The 16,094-nt window shown below is 49.6% G+C and overlaps 1 protein-coding gene across 5 annotated transcripts in view; it reads left to right on the forward strand.

The window, feature by feature from the left end:
* SAMD4A (sterile alpha motif domain containing 4A) overlaps positions 1-15,785 on the forward strand; it is a 239,191-nt gene extending 223,406 nt beyond the window's left edge. For 3 of the 5 annotated variants that reach the window (XM_081228850.1, XM_081228853.1, XM_081228851.1), the window contains 2 exons: positions 5,510-5,593; positions 5,852-11,390. In XM_081228850.1, the coding sequence (XP_081084976.1) occupies positions 5,510-5,593; positions 5,852-5,997 (230 nt within the window). In that variant the 3' untranslated portion in view covers positions 5,998-11,390. The other 2 variants (XM_081228852.1, XM_081228854.1) reach the window with 1 other exon arrangement.
* Positions 15,786-16,094: the final 309 nt, after the last annotated feature.

The raw sequence follows: 16,094 nt of genomic DNA on the forward strand, positions 1-16,094 counted from the left end.
AGGGGCTGGGACCAGACCATAAGCATCACGTCAGGTAGGCAGAAATCAGGAAGGCAGAAAGTGGCTTTCATCTATACACAAGCAGTAGTAATTTTGAAGGCAAAATGGAATAGAGATGTGCGACCAACCCAAAATTAAATACTCAGAAAACTGTGCTACATTCCAACATAGTGGTTTCCTCCTGGCCATTAGATGTCTTCAAAGCACCCATTTTGACCCATCTGAGCAAATCTTGAAGACTACAATACATTCTAAGGAAGTTTGGATTCTATAAACTTAAAATAATCCCATCAAGATGATGGAATGTCTCCGAAGAATAAAGAAAAGCCTGGGGGCTAGAACCAGCCTCCAAGTTGTATATCAATTCATCAGTCACCTTGCTTGAATTTGCGAGACACTTCTTTCTTTCCTGGACCTACAGAATCCGTGGGTCCCTTGGAGGCCAGGGCAGGAGGGGTGGTTCTTCACTTCATTCCCATGTGGACAGATTTGAGATGTTTCCCAGGACAAGCCAGGAGAGCCATCGGTGATTGTTGCCTCTTGCTGGCCTGTGGGATGAGTAAGAAACATGAAGCTGGTCCTCCCAGAGAGAGGAGGACAGGGTCTGATACCATCACCAAGGGGTGATGAGCTCAAAATCAGGGTGGTGCCTGGCGAGAGGGATCATGTTTCTCTGAGAGGTAGGGTGTTTTCCCAACTGGAAAATTAGTTTGGAAACTGCTCGCAGAATGACACCTTATCTTGGAAGCAGACCCTGCTGACCCGGGCTCCTCCACCCTTGGGATCAGAGAGGATCTCAGAGCAGCCCTGGCGTGACACTAGGAGGCCACGGAGGCTCCCCGCCACCTAGAGGGCCCGACAGGAAAGGGCAGAGGGGGCCAGCAGCTGACTTCAAAGGAAAAGCATGGAGAAAGGTAGACAGGGCAGCCTCACAGGGGACCTCATCCTTCCCTTGCACAAAACCATGTGCAAACTACCTTTGGTGCTGGACCACCCAGATGTGAGATGGGTAAAGCAGTGCCTTACCTGGCAGCATTTCATGATGTGACATATCTGTTCTGCATCGCAAACCTCCCCTATGCAGCGGCTCATGACTGGAATCCTTCCATCATTAGAACACCTGGGAGCGTAGGGCACGAAGCTGTTATCATTCCCTTCTCCTTAGTGTGAGTGAGTTTCAGACTCCTTCCAGAGAACTGCCTTTAGGAAGAGAGGGGAGAGGGGGAGTGCCGTCAGTGCACTGGCTCCACTGAGGGGATGGAAGGGGCTGCCCCGCAGAAGCAGAGGCCAGAACAGGGACCCACTTAGAGTACCTGATCAACATTTGCTCCCTCCTTCTAGTAATCCAAGGCAAACAGCCCTGCTCAGGACGGACAGAGAATGGGCAGGGAGGTTGGCAAATGAATCAGTTCTATCACAGCCAAGAGCCCAGCTGGGTCTGTGCCCCCCTGCTTCTGAGAGCCAAATTCAGAGAGACCGACTTGGGGCAAGATGGTACAATAGTGTCATGTACCATAGTCTCCTCATCATTTTTTTTTTTTTTTTTTTTTTTTTTTTGCGGTACGCGGGCCTCTCACTGTTGTGGCCTCTCCCGTTGCGGAGCACAGGCTCCGGACGCGCAGGCTCAGCGGCCATGGCTCACGGGCCCAGCCTCTCCGCGGCATGTGGGATTTTCCCGGACCGGGGCACGAACCCGTGTCCCCTGCATCAGCAGATGGACTCTCAGCCACTGCGCCACCAGGGAAGCCCTCCTCATCATTTTTTGTGAAAATGTGGGTCCCATAGGATTTCCGCAGCACTTAGTTCTGCAGATCTAGGAGTGAGGTCCCCAGAGAAGAGCTCCATTCCCCACAGCAGATTCAGGGAGCAACTGCGTACCTGTGTTCCCTGCCGCCTGCCCACCACTACCAGCTCTGCACGGCCGCATCGGCCCATTTCCCTGCCCGCACTGATCCCTTTTCCTTTTGACACCATTCTCCCCCTTTCCTCTTGGTTCCCGCCTTCCCTTTATCTTCCTTCCTCCCCTCATCACAGTTGTGTAGCTCCCACTCCTGCATTCCCTGCCCCTTCCTCAAGAGCCTGACTTTCCTCATTTCTCGCCTTCCAGCCACCCACTTCTCACTCAACCAGACTCAAAGCCCTCCTGGTTTACTCAGCAGAGTGGCCTCAGCTGTCATTGGCAAAGTGGGATTCCCAAGGTTTTTCCTAGAATGCCCCAACTTCTTTCTTATTCTAAGGTCCTAAGAACATTGGCCTCTCTACCTCAGCCTCAGGGACTTGGAGAGAGCAGCAGAAGGACACTTCAGGTGCCACAGCCATGAGACTCAGCTGCAATGGCTGCTTCGGCCAAGGAAAAGCCACGTGGGGGTCCCCCAGGTGGACCCTGCAGCAACACCTCATTAGGGATGGGCGCTGCTTCCTTCCAGAATCCTCTTGACCCTGGGCCTGAACGGCAGTCCTTGTTCTTGTGGGACTTCTGAAAAGGCACGATTTGAAAGTCCCACGTCAGCCTAGACTTTGGGCATCCTAGAACTGGAGATCCTCAAATACATCCTAAATACTGGAAGGGTCTGATGGGGAGGGGAAGAATCCCTCGTACTCAGAGATGCCATCCGAGCTAAGGCAACAGGCCTGCTCAGGCCACAGGACAGAAGGCTCAGAGTCTATCCTTTTTGCCCTCCCGAAGACTCGAAACTACACCTGCCTGGTCCGTTACAGCTGGGGGCCCAGGATAAACGCGATGAGCCCCCAGGCTGAGCAGGAGCAAGGACAAGAGTAGGCCTGTGGTCCAAGTGGACCTGTGGGCAGGAGCTGCCCACACGCTTAGTCGGGGCATGGAGAGCTCTGCCCACCAAGCCACCCGTGGCTGAGGGCTTCCAGCCGAGATGGAAAGCTTCTCTTCACCCGTCTGGTCTCCCTCTGTCTCATGTGTGCAGGGAGATGCCACGGATCTGTTTTTATCAAATACACAATTAAAAAGTCACACTATTAGGAAACTCTAGAGTGTGAACATACGGGCTTCTCCCAAGACTTAGGATTTTTCAAAGCTGCTCTGAGAGTGGCTGGGAGTCACGACTCTCCCGTGCAACAGAGGGAAGAGCTGGAGGATAAAAAGCAAGCATGCCGACTTTCAACCTAAAAGAGCAGCCACTAGGGTTTGGAGATTCTGGAGCAGAGAGCCCCACATTTCTCAGCCCCCCTTTTTTTGGAACACGCAATCCCAGGCTTGGAAAATGCCATTTTGCTGCGTGTTGGCAAGAAATCCTGCAGCTGAAACACTTCTCTCCAAATGTCGAGCATCTTTATTTATCCAAATCTCTCCACAGTGTTTGTTTAAAGGGGAGTGCTAGAGAGTAAACTAAATTTTACAATGAGCATATGGATGGCTGTAACTGCTGGGGTTTTTTTTTTTTTTATTTGCTAACTGGCTATATATAAAATTGTGTTTCTATTTTATAGATTTCACACCCTGAAGGCTGCTAATTTTTGCATGCATATGATTTTCACATGAATGGATGAAAATACTAAAATACTCTTCCCTCTGGGTTGTCTAATTGCCCGACCCTACTCAGAGCAGTGGTGGATAGGGGTGTGGGGAAACCAGCTTCCCTAGAAGCCCAGTCGTCCTCTGTCTGCTCATGAACTGGCACAGTTGTCTTTCAGACCCATCGATGCTGGAACCGGTGTCAGAAAGAACCTTATCTTCTCCCCAGTGTTCATATCGATCCATTTTGCCAACCTTCTCTTTGAGAATTTTAAATAACGGAAACGACATCTGCCTCTGAATTAGCTGGTAATGGGGAACACAGATTGCAGGGAAGGCTGAAATGTATAGCTCCTCGAGGAAAACAAATACTTTGGTTTAGCCATTGGTTTCAACTTCCTCTCCCACCAAACCATCAACCTCATTTTTCATTCCCTCCCCGCTCTGGCCCCAAGCGCCCCCTAGTGGAGATGTGAGGGAGCCAGGAAATGGCCTGCAGTTTGGGCCGCAGGATCCTTTCCCCACTTTACAGAGAGAAGAGCTAAGGCCCAACGAAGGGAACAGCTTCCCAGGGTGTCACAGGAAGGCAGTGGCAACGCTGAGACTCCCCAGGCACTCAGAACATATCCCACTGCTGATTTTTTTCTGCCCTCCCCCATAGGATTTCACACTTCTGTCCGAGTTTCACAATAGCTGTCAGTTTCCTTCTAGTTCCATCTTTTTCATCACTCCATAGACAGGTATGAGGGGTGCAGAAGGCCATGGCTGGGTATCATGGGAGGGTCAGAGAAATCTGAGAGCATCGTCGCTGTCTGCAAGGCACTTCCAAACTAGTTAAGGATGTGCAAGAGTTCCACAGGATGGGGAGGATGGGGGAGGTGCTGATGGTGAGCCCTAGCACGACAGAGGAGGCTCAGGGGTGCCTCCCCCTTGGAGGAGGAGGGCTCAGAGCCTGGAGAGATAGGGAGGGTCCACATGGTAGAGGGGGCTTTGTGGTTAGAATGCACAGTATTGTCCTGGGTAGCGGGAACCCGCAGAGCAGACGTCTCAGCCCTTGCTTCTCAGTGCTTGGAGTTTAAGAGTGTTGACAGGCATGGCAGGCATGCAGTGTGCAGTGGAGCACCAGCTCTGGGGTGAGACCCATGTGGGTTCCTGTCCCAGCTCCGTGTCAGCTGGCTAGCCTTGACAAGTCACTTAGCCTCTGGGAGCCCCACTTGAGAACTGGACACCCAGCAGGGTCTTGGACTCAGAAGAGGCTCTTGACAGGCTGTGGTTTCCCTTTCCTGCTCCTTGCAATGAAGCAGAAATGCACCAGGCCCCAGTTCTAGGCACAGGGAGCAAAGCCAAGTCCTGCTCCAATGAAGCAAACGTTCAACTGGGAGGAGGTGACAAATGCACACATGTCAGATGTTGGTGATGGCTATGAAGAAAAATAAAGCAGAGAAAAGGGATGGGGTGGAAAAATTCTGTTCACATACAATGAACAGAAAGTCCTTTCCAAGGAGACAGTAGAGCCAGAGACGTGAGAGCAGGCAGAGAGTGAGCCATGGAAATGTCCAGGGACCAGCATTCTGGGCAGAGGGAACAGCAGTGCAAAGGCCCTGGGGTAGAAAAGGGCCTGGTAGGGAGTGAAGGAAGGGGTTGCTGTACGAGGGCAGAGAGGTAACAAGAGGCCAGGTCTTCGGGGCCTTGCAGGCCATGGCAAGGGGTTGGCTTTTACTCCGATGGGAAGCCGCTGGAGGGGTCTGAGCAGAGGCCTGGCAGACTGTGACCATGACAGCTATTTTTAGTCACCAGTTTTTTTCCAGCTGCAATGGACTCAGTGTGTCTAACAGACTCAGAGGTTGGTTGAACCTGAGTCCAGCTCACCCTCCACGCCGGCCCTGCTGGTCTCTCCCGCCCCCCGAGTCCTCCCAGGGAGGCACTCCAAACCCTCACCCTGGCAGGTGGAGCCAGCGACACCATGCCTACTTCCTCCTTGCTCTCAGAGTCCCTGTCACCAACGGAACCCTTTGTCCCTTGCAGAATTCCAGCTTCCCGTGACTGAACCTGACATCAACAACAGGCTGGAGTCCTTGTGCCTCAGTATGACCGAGCACGCCCTGGGAGGTGAGTGCACCCCCCCCCCCCGCACGGCACTGCACCCCTGCGAGAACCCCCAGCCACGTGCCATCCTCCACAGCTCGGGAGAGAGGGAAGGGCACAGGCCGAGGAGGCAGGGGACAGCGAGGGAGAGGGAGAGCGGCTGCAGGGTGGTGTCGGACCCTCGTCAAGCCTCGCGATACACAGTGGCCGCCAGCGCCCTGCTCCTCCTCCTCTGGGAGGTGCCTCGGGGCCCCGGAGACCAAGGCTGCCCTCTTTCCCCAGGGGCTCCACCTCCCAGGGCACACTGGAGTCCCAGCCCCGCAGCTGTCCTAGCCCAATGCGGGCACTGGAGGAGCCAGGAACACAAGACGTGGCTTTTAGTGGAAACATTCCCCCACAGCACTGGATTCCTTCCTTCTCGGCACTAGATCCCCCAGTCCGGTCCAAGCGTATCCCAACTTGCTCTAAAAATAGAATTTCTGAAACCAAAATCCCTCCTTGTTTTTATATCTCGCTGTTCCAATGGCTTCCACGACGCCCAGAGCCCCAAGCCGTCCGAGGCGTCCTTCGCAGTGTGACAGGGACGGTCTAGTTGGATGCGCCAGTGGTGTGCAGGGCTGCAGCCCCTGGAGGAGCTCCCAGAAGCAGCTGGGTCGTCCCACTGTGTGTTTGGTCTGCAGCCCTGCATTGTCACAACAGCCCTGGGAGGCCTTCAGTGCCCTCCTGGTACTAAACGGGTGCCTTCCTCTGGCCTGGACTCACTGCCAGCCCTGGGGATGTTTGGCAGACTAGAGAAGAGACATCCGCCCCTTCCTGCCAACCTCCAGGGAGGCTGTGAGTCATGGAGATTGAGACAGGCCTCCTGTGACCCTTCCCGACAGCCCTGTCCGGTCTGGACGTGCTCACCCACCGCAGAGCCAGAGACGGGTACACGGAGAGGCACAATTTGTGCTAGCCCAGGAGCAGCAAAAAGACAGGCTGTCATAAGCCACTGCTCCAGAGAGCTTTGTCCTCCTGACCAGGGGTGTTTAGATTTTCAATCTCTACAAACACAGTCTTATCCTGAAACCAAATAGGACAAAGGTAAATGCTCTGTGTGAAGCAGAGTACAGGCCGGGGCTGCACCCACCTGACCTCACCCATGCAAGGTTCTCCATAGCCTGGAGAAAGCCTCCACTCAATACCAGAAGGGAGCTAGCTGAAGGCCTCCCAGGGCTTCTGAGCAGACAGACGGTGGGGTGCACAGCTCCCTCCGTGACCCCCCGCTGGGGTTCCGGGGAACCCCATTTGCAAGCACCACTCTCTCTCCCTTGGCCATTCAGTTCAGATCTTAGGAGCTTTGCAGCACCACTGGTTCACTCCTGGTACCTCCGCGTGTGGTGCCACCAGCTCCCCTTCTCCAGGTAACCGAGGAGATTGGGTCAGCACCCTGACGGCCCCTGAGGTGTAATGGGAAACAACCCAAAGGTCCATCAGCAGATGAATGTGGATGGACGAGATGCACTATAGCCACACAGTGGAATGTCATTCAGCCTTGGAAAGGAATGAAGTACTGTTACTTGGCTGATCTGTGAAAGCATTATGCTAATGGGTGAAAAAGCCAGACACAAAACGCCACACCGTGTATGATTCCCTTAATGTGACGTGTCCGGAATAGACAAACCTACAGAGACAGAAGGCAGATGAGTGGCTGCCAGGGTTTGGAGGGAGGTGGGAATGGAGAGTGGCTGCTAATGGGCACCAGATTTCTTTTGGGGGTGACAGTATATTCTGGAGTTAGATGGTGGTGATGGCTGTGCAACCTTGTATTCTATGCTCAAAACCACCAAATTGTACAGTTTAAAAGAGTGAAATTTGTGGTGTGCAAATTATATCTCAATTTTGTCCTAAACGGAAGACCTCCGGACCTGAGCCTTCAGGCCAAGCTCAGCCCCCTGTAGGCAGCCCAGGTGCCCTCCCACCTGACACCTGACAGGCGCTGGGTTGCAGGGTGACTCCACTGAGTCCTGCATTGCCTGTGAGAGTCACCCAGGAGGACTGACCTCCCCCCGGGCTTGACAGATCTCAGGTAACTGGTGTGTTGGGAGCTGTTATCAATCTACTAAGTACTAACATAGCATCATTAATAGCAGTAATGCCAAATGCTCTTTATTAAAGGGAGGTCTTCATTGAAAGACTTCATTTTTAGCCTGGTCTTCTATTTTTACAGGAAACATCTGTGAACTGTTTTTTTTTTTTTTTTTGCTTGCTAATGTTTTCATCTTGTTAATCTCCTAAGTCTTTTTATTGCTGTGTTTTTTTTTTTTTCAATAATCCTCTCTGGTGGGAAGCCTCATAAGCAGCTTCCTGAGCAGGGAATGCAAATTAGGTTCAGGGTGGCCCAGTTGGGTGCGGTGGCAGCGGTGTGCCCTCCCACTGTGACGGCACCTTTCTGCTGGCCGACCCCTGCCAGGTGCCAACGGAGATGACTTTGCTGGGAACAGAATTTCTGCCAGTGAGTGAAGTTATCTTACACGAGGACGAATGATTAGGGAGAGGAAAGCAGGGCAGTAAAAGATGTTCCGGGGCTTCCTGGTGGCGCAGTGGTTGAGAATCTGCCTGCTAATGCAGGGGACATGGGTTCGAGCCCTGGTCTGGGAGGATCCCACATGCCGCGGAGCAACTAGGCCCGTGAGCCACAACTACTGAGCCTGCGCGTCTGGAGCCTGTGCTCCGCAACAAGAGAGGCCGCGATAGTGAGAGGCCCGCGTACCGCGATGAAGAGTGGCCCCCGCTTGCCACAACTAGAGAAAGCCCTCGCGCAGAAATGAAGACCCAACACAGCCCTAAATAAATAAATTAATTAATTAAGAAAAAAAATTAAAAAAATAAAAAGATGTTCCTCTGCTTGCATCTCAAGAAAAGAGGGGGAGAGGTGTCCAAGTTCCTAGGACACCACATCCCAGGATGGCCATTCTAATGGGGCTGCGCCCCGGGGCCCCAAGCCTTGGGGCCCATCCTTTTGTGCTGGCATCTCTGCTCTTTCAGTCTCCTCCAGTAACTGCTGCCCTCTCGGTGTTGGTCTCAGCTACTTTTCCCTAGCCTTCCCTATCCATCTCTCCTCTTCTCTCCCCAGGCCCCTCCGACAGAACCGGTGAGGAAGCCCAGGGGGTGGGTTGCCTCTGCCATCTTGGTGTGTGAGTCTTTATTTAAGGCTTTCATCTGGCTCCGCTGGGCTTGCTCCTAGGAGACTGGTGGCCCCAGGTGTTCAGGGAGTCTCAGTACCAGCAGAATGAGTCTGCGAGGCTCCGCCCGGCAGAATGGCGTCCATAGTGAATCAAACCATAAAGAGGAATGCACGGTCCATCCTCGGATGTTCTGGGGTTTGTGCTTCACCTGATCCCGTTGTCATTCCTCCTCACCTTCTCTCCTCACTTCTTGGGACTTAAGGCTCCACTTATAGCCGATATAAGTGCAAATCGGGAAAAGGCTCCACTTTCTCAAGACATTATTCTGCCTTTCATTTGAAATTTGCCACAATAATGATAAAACCTATGATGGGCGCGTGTGAATGGTGCCCCTTTGAGTTCTGCAGTGCACGACCCGCACAACTGTAAATGGTGAGTCTGGACTTAATCCACTGGTCATTTCCCCTGCAGGTGAACACTGACCATCACCCTTGGAGGATGAGGTATAGGGTGAGAATTCTGTGAAAATGCAACTTGGGGCTGGGTTAGTTGAGATTTTCTTGTTTTCAGCTCCTACTTCAACAACTATGAAAGGTTGACATTAATGAATGGACGAGTGAGGCCCAGCAAGAGTGTGCACTGTGCTTCTACAGACGAGGGAGTGGCCTCCGCACCCTCACCCCACCCACACACGTGTGTGTGCACACATACACACACTCACTGTTCTCCCACAGCCAGTTACCACTGCTGAGCCACCACTCAAGAGGCTAAGGTTGACACGCGTGGAAGGCAGGGAGAGGTGATTTGTTCACATCTGGGGACCTCTAGGATTGATAATCTGAAACAACAGATGCTCTCAGGGGCCATTTGCTTCCCTTCTTTAAAATCTCTCAAAAAATCATGTAGAACTTTACACACACACACACACACATGAGTACAAGTAAAACTGGGAAAATCTGTAAGATGGGTAGATTACATCAATGTCACTATCTTGGTGGTAATACTATACTATGCTTTTGCAAAATGTTACCTTAGGGGCAAACTCAGAAACAGGGTGCTCTTTCTTATGTGGACCGACAGTGATCTCATTAAAAATCTGAATGAAAGAAACATTTTTCCTCCAAGTCCCTGCTGGCAAGATGCTAGCCTGGCACCACCCATGAGGCGGCCAGGAGACCCCTGCAGTGGGCTCAGTACTCCCCTGTATCACTTAGGTCCCCCAGCTTTCCCTGGAACAGTCGGCCACGCCCCTCTCACACCTGAGCTCTGCCCACTGCACCTAGACGCACCTCTGCTAGACGGGCCTTGTGATGCGGAGGTTTAGACCAAGACACATCTACTGACATGTGGACATCAGCGAAACCAGGGGGGCATCCTGCATCCCATCCTGGCCCTCATTTAGTGGTCACTGAACATCGTCATTTCTACCTCCTGTGACTAATCCATGCCTCTCTCTGCTCACTGGAGAAACTCTAGCATGGACCATTGTAGGGACCTCTTAACTGGTTCACCTGCCACCAGCCATGCCAGAGAAACCATTCTGAAGTCAAATCTGGTTACTCTACCGCTTATAAATCCCCAATTACCTATGTCCAAGCTCCTGTTAATAGTACACAAGACCCTTATGGTCTGATTCTGGGGACTCTCCCACAGTCCCGTGTGAAAAGGGGTTGGGCAGGCATCGACTCCTTCTGTGGTCTGGCTCACTCATGGACTCTCCTCTCTGACAGGCATGTCCCCCACTTTCTCTATAGCCTGGTTTCACCGATTCTCCATAACACCGACATGGCATATGCTGGGTGGCCTCGGCACTCTTGCATGTCCACTGGATCTGTCAGTTCCAGGTGCCCAAAAAAAATCTCATCCTGGTGTCTCTGCCCCTGATCAGATTCTTGAGACAGAGAATCTGGATCACTTTGGGTCAGCTGCATCCCCCTGGTCTGCTCAGCTGTGATCAGGGATCGCAGTCACCACCACTCATCCCCGGCCTTTCAGCAGGGACTCACGGGGAAAGGGAGATGCTCCCAAAGAAAGGGACATGAGCTGGACAGGTCCACCTGCATGTGTATTGCAAAACCTAGCTGGCTCTCTGCCGTATCTCCTGCCACTCCTCCTGTCCTTCATCCTAAACCTCCAGCCCGCCCCCAGGCCCACCATTTGATGAACAGCATCACGCCTGTACATGAGCTGTATGCCCTCCTCACCCTAATACTCTCCTGCCTCCTCTTTTCTTCTCCTACCAGACCATCTACAAAGTCATTTTCTTCCTCTGTGAAACCATCCTTGACTTCCAAGGGCAACCTAAACACTCCTTGCCCCATGTTCCTGCTGTGCCTGGTACCTACTCCATTACAGCAACCATCCCTCATATGTCATTGTCAGTTTACATGTCTGTGTCCTGTCTAGGATATATATATACTTGGACTAAGTGTGAGGATTAGGTCTTTTCATCTTGGTTTCCAGGCTCAGTATGGCTCCTGGCAAAAATAGCTATGTTGAGTGGGTGGGTATGTGAAGAATGAGTGAATGGATGGATGGATGAATTTAACCCTTATCTGTCCTCAGAGACTGGGAGGTCCAACGAGCATGACGCTGGAATCGGTGGGCATGAATGGAATTGCTTGGCTCACCTGTGCCCATTGTGTCCTCCTTTCTCTCCCAGACGGGGTTGACCGGACCTCCACAATCTAGAGCTGAAGATGAGAGTGACCGCGCTGGCCGTGAAATCGACTGCTGCGGGTCCAGTGTTAGCCATCTTCAGGGTTGCACAGAATCCTCCAGATACTTTGCAGCCTTTTTTTTCCCCCTGGTCCCTCTCCCATTTTGATTTTGTGAGAGCGTAGGTCGTCCTTGTAAACATATCAGTAGACCTGGGACTGGTTATTTTGTCATTTGTTTCTGTCGTGGGATGGCTTGGTGTGGGGCATGGGGAGGGATCTCTAAGGGAAACATAGGACTGGGAACGGGTGGAGGGAATGCAAGTGGCTTCTTGGATGGAAGTGAGGGGGAAAAAAAAAGAGGGTACCGCTTGGAAAGAGATGAGAGACTTGGGAGGGAGGCAGAAGCCCCAGCCCTTGGGAGCCTTCTCAGAAGCCTGCCTTCAGAGTCAGGCCCCAGGAGGAAGGCACGGATGCCTGCGACCAAAGCACAACGGCGGCTCGCTCTTTTATGTCTCCCCTGATTGGATTCCCTGAGGCCCCTGCTTGAAATCCAGCCGCAGAAGAAGTCCACATGGCAACGGGGTCAGGAAGGGAGAAATTCCCTCCAACAAAATTTCAGATAAACTTTGATTTGTGTATTGTTTACATAACAATTTTAAAGGGTACATAATGTGTAAAGAGTTGGGATAGAACTTTTCTTCATACTATGGTTTTTGTAAAGGATTTGTCGCTATGGATTCATTTTTTTCCTCTATTTTTATAATAGCAGCAGGGTTGTCTTTTTAAATGGCTGCCAAGCTCTGCTTCTCGGGAAGACGGAGCGGTCACGTAGGCCTGAGTTGTGTCTCCCACCTGTGGGGGTGGGAGAGGTGTGTCGGTGGAGTTGAGGATGTGGCTGGAGTGGGCGGAGCACTGGGAAGGGCGCCACCATGTGATCGGTTATGGGATTGCGCGCAGTCACCTAGAGAGTCTAAAGGAATCCTGCTGCCCTTTCTACGCTGGATTTGCTTCTCACCCGGAGAACCTCTTTCTCCCCACCCTACCGTGGGGTGTCATCCTATCACTCCTGTTCTCGTCCACACACACACACACACACACACACACACACACACACACACACACACAGGTGGGTACAAGTTTCACTGGAGGAGAAAAGGCAAGGATGGATATTTTTCCCTAGCAAGAGGCCTTAATACCCAGATAATAAGCTCAAAAGGCCGCTTTTGGGGGGTTGCTCTCAGGAACCCCAGCCTGGGGGCTTCAGCCCCTTGGCTCGCTCACCGCTGAGGAAGAGGAAGAGAAGAGCAAGGTCCGGCAACAGTGTATAAACGGTCAGTCAGCAAGTGGCAGAGAGAGCTGCGGGGAGACGTCCCAGGTGGGCAGTGGAAGAAGATGTGAGAAAGGTCGACTTCATGATGGAAATGATGATTCTATCACGCACGTCAGGGATTTGCTGTGTTGTCGGCTGATCTATCCACCCGCATGGAAGGGAGACAAAACTACTGCTTACATGGTGAGAGATTAACAAACTACGCTACCAAAAAGTAATAGCTCTATTTCTTAAGGGCAAGAAAGGCTACATTTGGAATTTAATGCAATGGAGGGTATTAGAGGAAATCCAAGAGGAGCTGTGCTCTGCGCTGGAAAATTGGGTTGTGTAAGTGATGGTGTGACAGCTCAGCCAGAGGCGAGATCAGGGAGATGGTAGGAGGCCTGGTTATTGAATGGGTGTCTGGTACCATTTCTTTGGGTTTGATTTTTAGCAAAGTCAGAGTCGAAATTAAAGAGATCAGACCATGAAAATCACTGCGTTTGCTTGGGGTTATTTTTTTTAAATAATGAAGTAAATACAATTTAAAAGGCCTTAATGAAATCCAAACAGCTTTCTTCTACCTTCAAGATTGAAAATGTACACCCAGCACAGCCTTGGATGTTGTGAAGCTTGCAAAGTCTTCTTAAGGTCTAAAATGTGGGACCATCTTAACCACAGAGAGCCTTTAGCAAGCAAAGAACATTTGAATCCACAACATCCTGCACTGCGTTTTTTAAAAAGGTGGGGGGCTCTCCATGGGTGACTATGTTCTAAAGATGCAAATTCATTTGCAGAAAGAGGCAGCATTTTTTAGTTGATATTTTTTAACCAAGTGCCATTAACATTCATCCTCCGCTCCCCTTTTCTAAGCAAGCTTAGGGTTACTTGGGGAATGTGTTGGGATGGACAATCGTGTGAGCCGGGAAGGACAAGTCAAAGATGTTGAAGGCCAAAGGCAAGACCAGAGGGTTTGCGAAGGTGTTTTTTGGATGCTAAGAACGTTAATGGAAGAAAAAGAACAATGGTATAACACATCTTGTGGAGAAATTAAAAAGCATTCAGATCTGCTGCAAAACACGTATATCCATAAACACTCGGGTTGTTCAGAAAACAGATTGTGAACACAATCACATTAGCATGAGTCCTTTAAAAGGAAGAAGACCTTAAAGTATTTGCAAATCTGAATTTCTATTTATTCCTTCACTGAATATAGAAACAATGGTTATCTGATTATTAGAGATATTATTTTGGATATGTTACTTATTAACTTGCTATGGCTGGTAACCATGATAAAGTCTGTTATTAATAACAACATAATTCTTTTTTTAAAAGAAAAGCTTATTTTTCATTGACTGTGTATAGATTTATCTACTTAGTTGTGTTTTGCTCTTAGTGTTTTAATTTTTTTTTAAGTTGAGTGTTCTGATAAATTTTGGGAGCCTGTCCCCACCTTGTTTTGAGTCCTGTGTTGACTGCAGGTATACAGCTCAATCTAAAAATCCTAAAGCAAAAGAACTTTATTTATAAAAAAAAAAAATCAAACAGTTGCATGCATATAAGGCTGTGAAGTCAGATATTTAGTAATAAAGCGGCAGTGCCTTTTTTTTGTATTTACCCATTGACCCCCAAATGCAACTGTTTTATATTAAGTAAATAGTAAACATTAAAAATCTCAGAGTAAAATCTATTTCACTACATGGGTTTTTTTTCTCCCCTTGTTCTGATTTAAGCAGTGTGTATTTGACATCTCTACATTGTCCCAGGGACAGTGGTGTTCTACGATATTGTTATCATGTATGATGTTTTATTGGTGCTTTTTATTCATAGTGGTTTCTTACCAGAAACAGTAGGAAGACACACATGAACTGTGTACAAGAAATGAAACATTGCTGCTGATATGTTTTGTTTTGTTTTCCACATGCTTTTTGAGTTTCACTTTTTAAACCAAGGGCCAGCAAGCAAAATAGATGCCCTGAAGCGGGCGGCTATTTGCACCAAGCTCTCCAATGCTGTGTATTGACGGTCCCTTTTTGGTACTCAGGATTGGAGCTAGAGCTGGGCCCCCTCTCCCATTCATTTGAAGAGACACTGAGGGAAACAAGGTTTTCTTTTGAGGTGTCGTTGGCTGCCTTTTACGGAATGGGCACCTTCTCCGGGTCTTCTGTTCTTCTACCCGTCTTGTAGCTACTGCCAGTGCAAGGTTTGTAGATGCACGTTCCCCCTCTGGAACCGGGATCTCCCTGAGAGCCTGGGCTGGGGGCTGAGCTGGGTTGAATGCATAGGCGCACAACCAGAAGGGCAGCGAGGGGAGGAGAAAGCAGCCCCCATCTCGGTGGCCCTCTGGGGATGTCTTGGGCAGGTGGCCCCAGCTTGGGTGCAGGGAAGCAGCCTAACCAAGGCGTTCAGGTGTGCCTGTTACAAGAAGGCCCTGGGGAAGGATAATTTGCACATGGGGCTGTGATAACACTAATGTTGATTTTTTGTTTTACAAGTCATCAGAGATGTTTGCAAAGTGAGTTTTATTTTTTTGTAATTCCTTTATCTTTACTTAAAGGTGAATGTGTATTCCTCTGGGAGGAATAGGAAGAAAACAGGAATGTTAATAATGTCAAACAGAAGACTTCCTCCCTTATTAATATATAACCCTCATGTATTTATGCCTAATGTAAGCTGACTTTTAAAAAGCTTTCTTTTGTTGCATGCCCCGTGCAGGCATCCCTATTGTACATGCATGCCTTTCGTCCTGTTTTCCTGTATAAAGTTAGTGAACAAAGAACTATTTTTGCCTAGTTCATGTTGCCAAGCAATGCATATTTTTTAAATTTGTCATATATGGAAATAGCATGTTTGTTACATGTAAAAGCTTTACTGATATACAGATATACTAATGTTTGAAGAAGCTGTTCTTTGCAAGTGTACAGTTTTCAAATGTTACCAGTGAAACACCCTTGTGGTTTAAACTTGCTACAATGTATTTATTACTCATTTCCTCCCATGTAACTAAGAATCATGGCTATATTTCATATCAACGTTATATTGAAAGTGAAGGGAAATGATTAATACAAGGTTTTGTAACACTGGTGTGCGTCTTTTTTCATTTTCTTCAATATGGTCAATTAGAAAACAAGAACTGAATCTTAGAAATAAGCCAGCCAGGAAGAATAAGCCTGACATCCCTGTAAACTGGTCCCCCCTGACCGTTCTATGAAAGCTGTGTCTTCCAACCATGAGCTACTACTTTTTTTTAACAAAAAGGTAGGGAGAGAGGTGTAAAATTTTATGCAGCTTGATCTGTGCCCAGAGTAACCAATAAATGTATCACCTGACTTAGGGGCATGTTTCTAAATAAAAACTCTAACCTTGCAGGTGGTACTGTTTATAGCTTG

Source organism: Mesoplodon bidens, assembly GCF_964165515.1.
Source record: "Mesoplodon bidens genome assembly, chromosome: 3".
Lineage (NCBI taxonomy): Eukaryota > Metazoa > Chordata > Mammalia > Artiodactyla > Ziphiidae > Mesoplodon > Mesoplodon bidens.